The following is a 9,549-nucleotide window of genomic DNA, read 5'->3' as shown; positions in this document are numbered from 1 at the left end:
TTTTACAAATAAATCGATAGGGACACTGATTTACAAGTTTGACCAGAGTTTTGAGGCATAAATTTCATTCTGTATTTAAAAATTTGGACGTGTTCTACTTAAAAGTAGAAAATCTGAATGATATCAGATTGGGACACCTAAAAAAGATTGCTCTACAAATCTAGTACTTGTATGGAACAAATTGTCTCTGTTGTGTCTTTTGTGGGTTTTTTTCTGGAAAAAAACCTTGCATGTCCGTCGCATTTAGTGCATTTAGCATTTTGATTTAATGTGTAATGTATTTGCATATATATGTTTATGTATTTTATACACACACACGCACACACACACACGCACGCACACACACACACACACACACATATATAAAATATAAATAAAAAAGGGTAAATATAGTATTTCCAAAAAGAAATGCAATTATATTAAACTAAAATATTTTATTCAAAATCTCATAAAATCTAAATAGTGTCTATTAAAAGTCATGCAATTTTATACTACATATATAACGTAGTTTGCATGTTATTTTTCCAAACGATATTAAAAAAATATTTGTTTAAGGTAGTTTGAGCTTTTCTTTAACATTATATGTTAAGTCTAACGGGTTATTATATAATGAAGTTTTAACATTATAAATTGTCTTTTTAATTAAAAATCAATGCTTAATTCGTATTTTCCGCACATTCCATTTTATGTTAAAGCAGTGCAATTTGTGCAACTGTCAATTAGTATTAACTATTAAAAGACATATTTACGTTATATATTGTGGTGAAAGAACGTAAAGTAAATTTGTAATAGATAATACCATGTACTTTGATTTTCTTTACTCTTTGTAATTTTTTATTATTATTATTATTATAAAGTGTCCTGGTGCATGTTGTTGGCGGTTCACAATTTAATTGCTTTTGGGAAAGTAAGCTCGTTTGCTGTAGTTTTCATAATAATGCTCATAATAAAGAAATACTCTCATGTAAACAAGACCAAGTGGTATTTCTGAAGGGGTTAACCCGTGGTTATTGTAGGAAATGATGGTTTTGTGACAATACCAGGTGCTTGTTTCATACATTTTAATGCAAAATTGATGTGCATATGTAAATGTAGGAAACAACCAGGGATAAAATGAATATTTACTCAAGATTTATTATGATTGATTAATATTTGCAATTGACACGGAAAATAAAAACAACAACAAATAACTTAACATGGTAAAAACTAATATATCGCGCGCAAACATGTCGGAGTAATACTATGTAAAATATCTGGAAAAAGTGAAGCTTTCGGAAAATCAGCAACATTACATGAAAATTGCAGACGCGGTTTAATTGAGTCGAGTCTGTACATGAGGGATAATGAAAAAGTGCATCTACCCTCATGCCCCCTTGCACCGGCTTGAGCGATACTTAAATCATAGTTGCCATATATTCATGATTGTGACATGCATAATATATCATAGTGTTTCTCTTTTTTCTAACGAACATTCTTTCTCAAAACTTGGTATTTTTTAAACAAAAGTTTGTGATTTTTTTTTCAGATAAACAAGAATTATCAGACCTACTCTTTTCAATTTAAGATGGGTAAATTTATGTTTATAAAGGTATTGGCAGTGGTATTCACCGTATCGCTGGTCGAGGAATTCACATTTCTTGAAGGCACTTTAATGAATAAAAATTGGCTTGTTACACAAGCGACAACGCCTTCATTTCATTTAACAAAATCAACAACTGAAGGAAATGGTGAACATTTTTTGACTCCATCTGTTCCTGATCAAGCGTTTGTCAGAGAGGATTCGGTTACTTTCTTTCCTGAACAATTTTTTCCTAGTTCAGTCCAAGATGATTCGCCGTCGTTAGAAAATGTTTTTTCAATTGACGTTGAAGCACCGATTAGAACCATGCTGTCCTTTTGTAAAACTACACATACCTGCCAACATGATACCCTAAAACATGGTTTTGAAATAGGTGGTAAATGCTGTCTACCTTGCGATTGTTCTGAACGGTGCTACGTTGCCGGTAATTGTTGCCTAGATATGACTAACGGATCTCGGTATCACCACAATCAAGATTCACCTTTATCTGCTACAGAAGAAACATGTGCCAACATAGTTGTTTCTGGCGCCGGTTACAATAGTAAGACTTATATAAACTCAAGTTATATGCTCATTCAGAACTGCAATGATGATGTAGAGTATCAATTGAGGGAGAAAATGTTTGCGCCCAACGTGTTTGACCTTGAAGAAATGATACCTGTTTTAGTCAAAGAACAAATCGCATTACAGAATGTGTTTTGCTCAAAGTGCAACAATGATTCGCAAAATCTTGTATTGTGGCAAACGCAAATGATCTGTAATCAAGCAATAGCTTCATCATATGGCCTCCCGAAACTGTCTGATGTTGAAAACTTTTCAATTTTAGATTTCATTTCAACTAACCCTAACTGTTCACTGATTTGGACCCCACCAACAAAAAAGCCGTAGGGAAAGCAGATCGTTGCTTTCTTGAGGAAAATATTGTATTCAGACTGCAACAAATCCAAGCCTTGACAACCTTTGTAAACACTACTATGCACCGGTTGAAAGTGGTAACGTCATTTATAGAAATGTGTTTTGCATGGAGTGCGCGAACCCTTCCGGCTTAAAAGGTGATTACCTGGAATGCTTAGATATGATATACGAAATTTCGGAGGTCCCGTTCACATCCATCTTGTCGCTGAATATTGATCAGCAGGTACCTTCAAAGACTAGCATTTCAGAAGTGAATATTTGTGATTTTCCAAAGAAGTACAATAATGAGCTAGTAAGTTGTGTTTTCTTTCCGTAAAAAATTGTGTTTTCTTTCCGTAAAAAATTGAGTTAATATTTATCCTGCCTGTTGAATACTATACCAAATTAAAGAATAAAGTAAAGAATATCTAATCTTTTAAAGATTTATTAAGGTTTTGTTGTATTTAGATAACTAGTAGGTAGAAAGGATTATTTTATCATAACTGATACTTATAATATTTGTACTTGTGAATACAATTTCTTAAACGAGCAACGGTGATTTTAACTAAATCGTGCATTAAATCATATTTTTTGTTGTCTTGATACTTGAAATGTTTTATATCTGGCGTATATTAAGGGTGATTATGACAAAATCAAGGTCAAATAATGTTATATGAGCTGAAAAATCGAATTTGTCTTACCTCTTGTTTAATTTTACTCAAAACACGATTATATCCTGTGTACGGTTCCGTACCATGTGATGTATACCGAAAATATTAAAAACAAAAAGGTATTACAGGTGTATATGCCTCATTAAACCAATAAATTTATATCGACGAACACAAAACATTACTTCAAGTGACCTTCAATACGATGCTCAGGTCATGCTTTTTATAGAATAATTTTGAAAAGTGAATATTTTCGTTGAAACAGTTTTAATGGGGTCTAATATGTTATAGGTATGCGCAAGTTCATCAACTTTAATTGATTTATTTTCTTGCTAGATTTGGCCAAATGTTCGTACAATTTTGGGTTACTTTCACATCCTTGCTTTTCTGTATGTATTCATTCATTTCATTCATGTTTATTGCAAAATCCGCTTTTAACACAACAGTTATAATGAATATCGTTTTTTTGTTATTTATAATTTGCGGGATATTATTGGTCATACAAAAAATCTCTGCATCTATATTCTTTAAGTCTAAATGATTTAATCTTGAGTATATGTTAAAGATTTAATTGAAAAAGAAACTCATTTACATGTCTGGCGGATCTCTTTTACTAGTTTACTTTAATCATACTTTCTAAAATAACTTACAATTATAAATCATTTCTTTTCAGGAAGCATGTTTTCATTACACATGCGCAGTCACAAAGTTAAATGTAGCCGGCGTTTGCAAACCAGTATTTTCACATTTATCGGGGATACATTTGGAGTACAGGCTTACGATGATCTACCGAACAAATGCAAGGGATATGGAGCACGTACCTTCGGACATATTTGAAAGCAACATTTTTGCTGTCCTAAATATAGATATGGATAGACTTTGTTTTGCTGAAGTCTTAGACATGAAATATTCACCTGAATCTTTTGAGATAAGTATTGTTTATATAAGGGCTGTTTCAAATGTAAATATCAAGCACGCTTACAATGAATATGTAAAAGGCATTGAATCTTACAATGAAATGGTAAAGGACAACAAAACTACATATCTTCTACAGATTTATAAATCAGGCTTTGAACCAATTGACGAACATGCCGTGACATTTGCAAAATTCAATTCCAGTTCCACACACATGTGCTTTAACAATATTGCAATGTCCAAACTTCAGTTCTGTGACACAATTACTTTTTATAAGGACGAATTCATTATCCATGGCAACGAGAGTGTCAGTATTGGTAATTTAATGTTTGGTCCGGGTGAATTTGTTCCGAGACAGACGCAGAATGGTACTATCACATATGTACAAGTATGTTTGGATGACTATATTACCGCTTACAGAATGACCGACAGGAACTATGACGTTAACTCTGCAGCAGAAAATGGCGGGAGACCTAGAAGCAGAAGTTTGCTTTTAGTATGTGCTTTGATTTTACTCCGCCAATTTTGTTCAGATTAGCTAGTTTGTTATGCAAGATCTGTTTTCGTTTTTGGTTGACTTATTGACAAAGTATCCAAGCTTATATTAAATGTGTGTGAAACAACTTAACTTTAATTTTATGATCTGTGAGAAAGGGATTGGTGGAAACCAATTAAAAACCAAAAACATAATCAGTGGAAACCTCTCAGAAAAGAGATAAATAAATGAACGATTTTTGTAAATAAATTATGTTTCACAAAAAAAGAAATAAAGAAATCCACTTAGCATTTTATTTGAATGTGTTGTTATATTATTATGTAAAAAGACGTGTGTTATTATCTTGTTGTTGTTCATTTCAAAAGCAATAGTAAAAATAATAAGTTGACTTTTAATTTTCCACACTAGAAATGATTTTTTAAGTCGAAACGGGCTATAACTGACCAAACCATTTAACTTAAAAATAGACTATTCGTAGACTGGACTTCTTTCACTTACACTACTTCTTAGAAAATGAAGACAGGAAACTAGAATAGATTATACAAGAACAAATGTTGATGCAATGCAGCAACTGAAGTTCCGCGCAAAAATGCGCTAATGACAGATACCTTGCCAAATCATTCCTGTTCACAGGTCATTTACTATGAAGATAACTCCTGGACCTTATTCTGGATGTTGTAAATCATTTAAATTTGCATATTAATGCACTGTCCATGGGACCTGGTATTAAATTTAAAAAACAAATGCTTATATTGATTCCTACCTGGTAAAGAAAATAATTACAATACAAAACAATGGTACTAACAAGACTTACAAGACTTGTAATGTGACATGACAGTAGAGCAACATTGTTCTGTTTTCGTCACTTTACAGTATTTGAAGGTGATGAAAAATAATCTTAGCATGTACATTTTCTTTTACAACTAAAACGTTACTCATTTTCGACAAATTTTAACAACTTATCATATTAATAAGTATCAAAATTAATATGTTAATAAGTAAAAAAACCAGCAACAAAACTTTCATTGACCTTATTTTACAAAATATCCGTTACATGTTTCGCGGTAAATAGTGTTGCACCTTAAATGTTTGATGTTATGTTACAAAGTACTGAAGTAAACATATTCACAATATTTATACCTATACACAAACACAGTCATGTAGAAATTATCGAATGATTTTGGCACACACAATTTGGCCTTTAGAAAATTTTGGCAGAAATTATTACATTGGTATGATACTTAGTCATCAAGCACTTGCAAAATGCTCCCAATCGGACTGTTGTTTTTGTGTGCGTGCGTGCGTGTTTTTTTTTCTTCTTCTTTTTCAAAAAATAATGTAACGCACCAAAGATTGGCTTTAGTACTTGAAATAGTTTTAAGTTTTACTGCCTAGTTCAAGCTTGAAAACGGGATAAATTTTGTTATGGAGTCCGAGTGGGAGCATTAAGGGGAATAAATAATCGCGATATCAGTTTTAAAATTATATCATGTACTATCAATTTTTGGTGCGTTACGTACATTATTTGTTTGATATTGTAACGATTTATTGTGATATTTGTCTAATAATGTTAAGTGTTCATTTGATGACCAATCAATTTGCCGCAATTTTCAAAAAGGTGTTCTTAAAAGTATAGCTAGGCAACGTTTTCACTTGTTCATTAAATCGTTCCAGGGCGATAAAATATCAATAAGAAAAATAAGAAACTTCAAAGTGTCCTACTGAAATAAAGGTAGTGTCCTACTGAAATAAAGATTCAAATAGTGCTCAGTGGCAAAATTTTAACGGTCTAGACGATCTAAGTTTTGCAACCTGCTGAGTTTCTTGAATCCATTGTTCCTTGTAGGTTTTTGAACGAATTTGTTAATTTCTGTCTATGATGATCAATTCTATGATGTGTTTTAATAAGTACCATAATAATTGGTAAAAAGACTTTAAATGTCAGATTTGAACTTGATCAACGAAACTAAAAACGAAATGAACATTGTGTATCTGCTTCCGAAAATGAGATAGGTACCGACAAAAATTAGATGCCAAAATGAAAATGAAAAAATCGCAAGTTTTTAATGATCTTTGATTTGCAATGACCTGTCAATTAAAAAGCAAGACTCTTCGTTAATTCAAAGGAGCCAATGAGAAGCAGGAAACTATATGCCGTTTTTTAAAGTTCTATGTATAATTTCCATAATAGAGCCCTCGGTAACTCAAAGGTGAGCGTTTTTGATGTGAATGGGCGCCAGGGTTCGATTCCCGGACGGCGCAGGTCACTTCCGTTGTGATTTATCATAAAATCCTTTCGCACTGTACCTCTGCTCTGGCATGTACAGAAGTTTCAGTTCCTCGCGAAAGTGAAGGCAACTAGTACAAGTATACTGCATGACAGCCGGCCCAGGAATGATGCGGTGGTTGAACTGTGCTCTGGTGAATTCAATGTGTATTCAAACTACCAACACCTACTTTCCATAATATGTCAGCATAATATTGTATACTTACAGTTTATGTATTTTCTTGCTCCATTGTCTTTTTTCTGTACATATACATTAGCATTTAATGAGGTGCATTTATAGAAATGACATTAAAAAAAATCATATAAATGAAATACCTACCTTGATAATTATTATTTTAAATTCGTTTTGAATTTGAATTAATTTATTTATTTATTTATTTATTTATTTATTTATTTATTTATTTATTTATTTATTTATTTATTTATTTATTTATTTTTACTTGTTTGTTTACTGGCTTATGTAAGAAAATTTTATAAAAATGCTTTAAAAGTAAAAAAAATAAGGTGATTTTTGATATGTAACATGACTTCGATTTTATACTTTTATACTTTCATTATATGTACTTGTTCACAATTCTGTTCTAAATATTAAAAGAGTTTGTGGTAAACTGATGGCCAGCAGTTCATTGAATGTCGCCGTTCCTTGTTTTTCTTGTTTAACATATTTTAAATGTGGGTATAAACAAATATAAAGGTAAGTGTTAAGATTGAGAGATGTAAGCAATAAAGCTTTTAGACTCTAGAACCGTCAAGGAGAACAAATCTAGGTACAGGTGTTTACCGTATTCTAACGTTTCATTTTGCACCTTCATACAGCATATTAAGAATACAATACGTAACTGTGAAGAAAATAAGAAAAAAGACGCGAGTCAAACGATGGTAATATTATCATGGTCATTCTTTGTAATACAACATACGATTGAATGTATGACACAAAAATCTATATAATGATAAATACAGGTGTAAATGTAATCAGCTTATCGAGAAAGTGACACCTTTCTTTATCGCCATAAGTTGCTGAATTTAATACTTACATACAATGTATCTAAATCGATTCCCCGTATAAACAAGCTTGTCATTGGTTTTGTCATGTTTATTTTGATATATTTATTGTTTATTTTGATATATTTAACGAAATGGAAGCAAATATTGATATGAAGTAGCACTCTTTCAATAGAATTACAAAACACCTCCTGAAAGTGTTTTAAAGTTAACAAAACACCATCTAAAAGGAGGTATGAATAAGAGATGCCATATTCATTGTGTATAGCACTATTCACGTATGTCGGCTATGTCATAAAAAACGAATCGAATCACATTTTATCAGCTTATTTTCAATTTTCACTAGAAGTTGAGTAAATGTCATTTGCCTACCGAAAATCGAAATTATACAGTATAATATGCATTGCTGTACTTATGAGAGCCGACAAAAAGCCAAAATCTCGCCCAGAACGGTGCTGAAGCCATCATTTTCACGAATGATCTTGAAAAGTAAGCATCTTCGTGTAAATAATCTTTATAAGGGATAAAAGAGTAGAGTAATGTCTTCGAAGCCGTATGCGACTATTTCTTTTTTCAGCTCGGTTAAATAAGAAATATATTGGCCAGTTTACTTACCGCGTTGGAAATCATGTTAGGTATCCGCTTCTACGTTACTTATTGCACGACTCGTGCGTTATTTTAACATTCCGGCGTTACTGGATACTATGCTATGCTATGCTTTATGCTATGCTATGCTATGCTACGACCCATAATGTCAGGTCACGACTAGTAAAGATATATAATGTTTTTTTGCATATAAGAATTATCTACACGAAGGGGTGCTCTTATGAATGAAATGCGTTCTCAGAATGACGTCATTTTGCCGTTATAATTAAAAATGGAAATTCATGCGCTTCTATTAGAAAAAAGTATTAATATGAAAATATTAGTTTTCGTAATTTCTTTCCTGATTTCTAACTAATATGTAATATTCAAGAACAAGAAAGAAACACCGGATGTCATCACAGACAGAGCCTCGTTACCAAACAGTTATCGTCGAGCTAGATATTCCGGTATGTACCGACAACCGGTGTAAGATATTGTAACTTAAACTAAGATGCAGGAGTATAGCCTAATAAAGCCATTTAATAATCAAAGCACAGAAGGCGCTGAATTTGTTTGGGTCTCAGAATGTCAGAAAGGTGAAGGTTGTGAGATTATAAACCAATTTGTTTTTGTATAGTGCCACCAATGCTTTCCAGTGTTTTAACTGTAGTAAATTGGCTATAAGACTAATTGCAACACTGATAGTCAATTCAATGTTTATTTGACTTAAAAAATTTAAAAAAAAGTTGCCTCAACTGGGATTTGAACTCCAGACCTCTCGATTCATAAGAGAGCGTGCAAACCCCTCGGCCACGGTGAAGTTATATGTTAACGGCTTGAAGAAAACCATATTATTCTAAATTAGGGTTTGTAACTCTTATTAGTTCGACGCTAAACCTGTTGTTTAACACAGATGTAAATAATCATGGAGCTTACTGTAAGCATGTATATCTATAAAGAATGAAACAATATTAGAAATCTTCGACCATTCGGGAACTACTTTGCTTGAAAATTAATGCGCCTCTCATTTGACAATCTTTACGCATTGATCTCCCCTGAATTTTTCGGCGTTAGTGTACACATTAAAGGGAAGTAACCGCTTCAAAAAAGTGGACTACTTTAG

At 32.3% G+C, this 9,549-nt stretch overlaps 1 protein-coding gene across 1 annotated transcript; it reads left to right on the top strand.

Annotated features, from left to right (window-relative positions):
• The first annotated feature begins 2,525 nt into the window (after positions 1-2,525).
• On the top strand, positions 2,526-4,826 carry LOC132751525 (uncharacterized). Its single transcript, XM_060741710.1, has 2 exons — positions 2,526-2,786; positions 3,815-4,826. Exons 1-2 carry the CDS (start codon positions 2,601-2,603, stop codon positions 4,592-4,594), a joined length of 966 nt encoding a protein of 321 aa, XP_060597693.1. The 5' UTR covers positions 2,526-2,600; the 3' UTR covers positions 4,595-4,826.
• The last annotated feature ends 4,723 nt before the right edge of the window (positions 4,827-9,549 follow it).

This window comes from Ruditapes philippinarum, unplaced genomic scaffold, assembly GCF_026571515.1.
Source record: "Ruditapes philippinarum isolate M1 unplaced genomic scaffold, ASM2657151v2 ctg319_1_1_1_1, whole genome shotgun sequence".
In the NCBI taxonomy this organism is placed as follows: domain Eukaryota; kingdom Metazoa; phylum Mollusca; class Bivalvia; order Venerida; family Veneridae; genus Ruditapes; species Ruditapes philippinarum.
The sequence above is the reverse complement of the archived record's forward strand: the minus strand, read 5'-3'. Positions and strand labels throughout refer to the sequence as shown.

What these genes read in the sequence shown, in the direction of transcription:
- LOC132751525 (XM_060741710.1), top strand. Translation starts at nt 2,601, where the DNA reads ATGGAGTGCGCGAACCCTTCCGGCTTAAAAGGTGATTACCTGGAATGC. An exon ending in AGAAGTACAATAATGAGCTA is followed by an intron (nt 2,787 to 3,814) that starts GTAAGTTGTGTT and finishes ATTTCTTTTCAG; the next exon opens with GAAGCATGTTTTCATTACAC.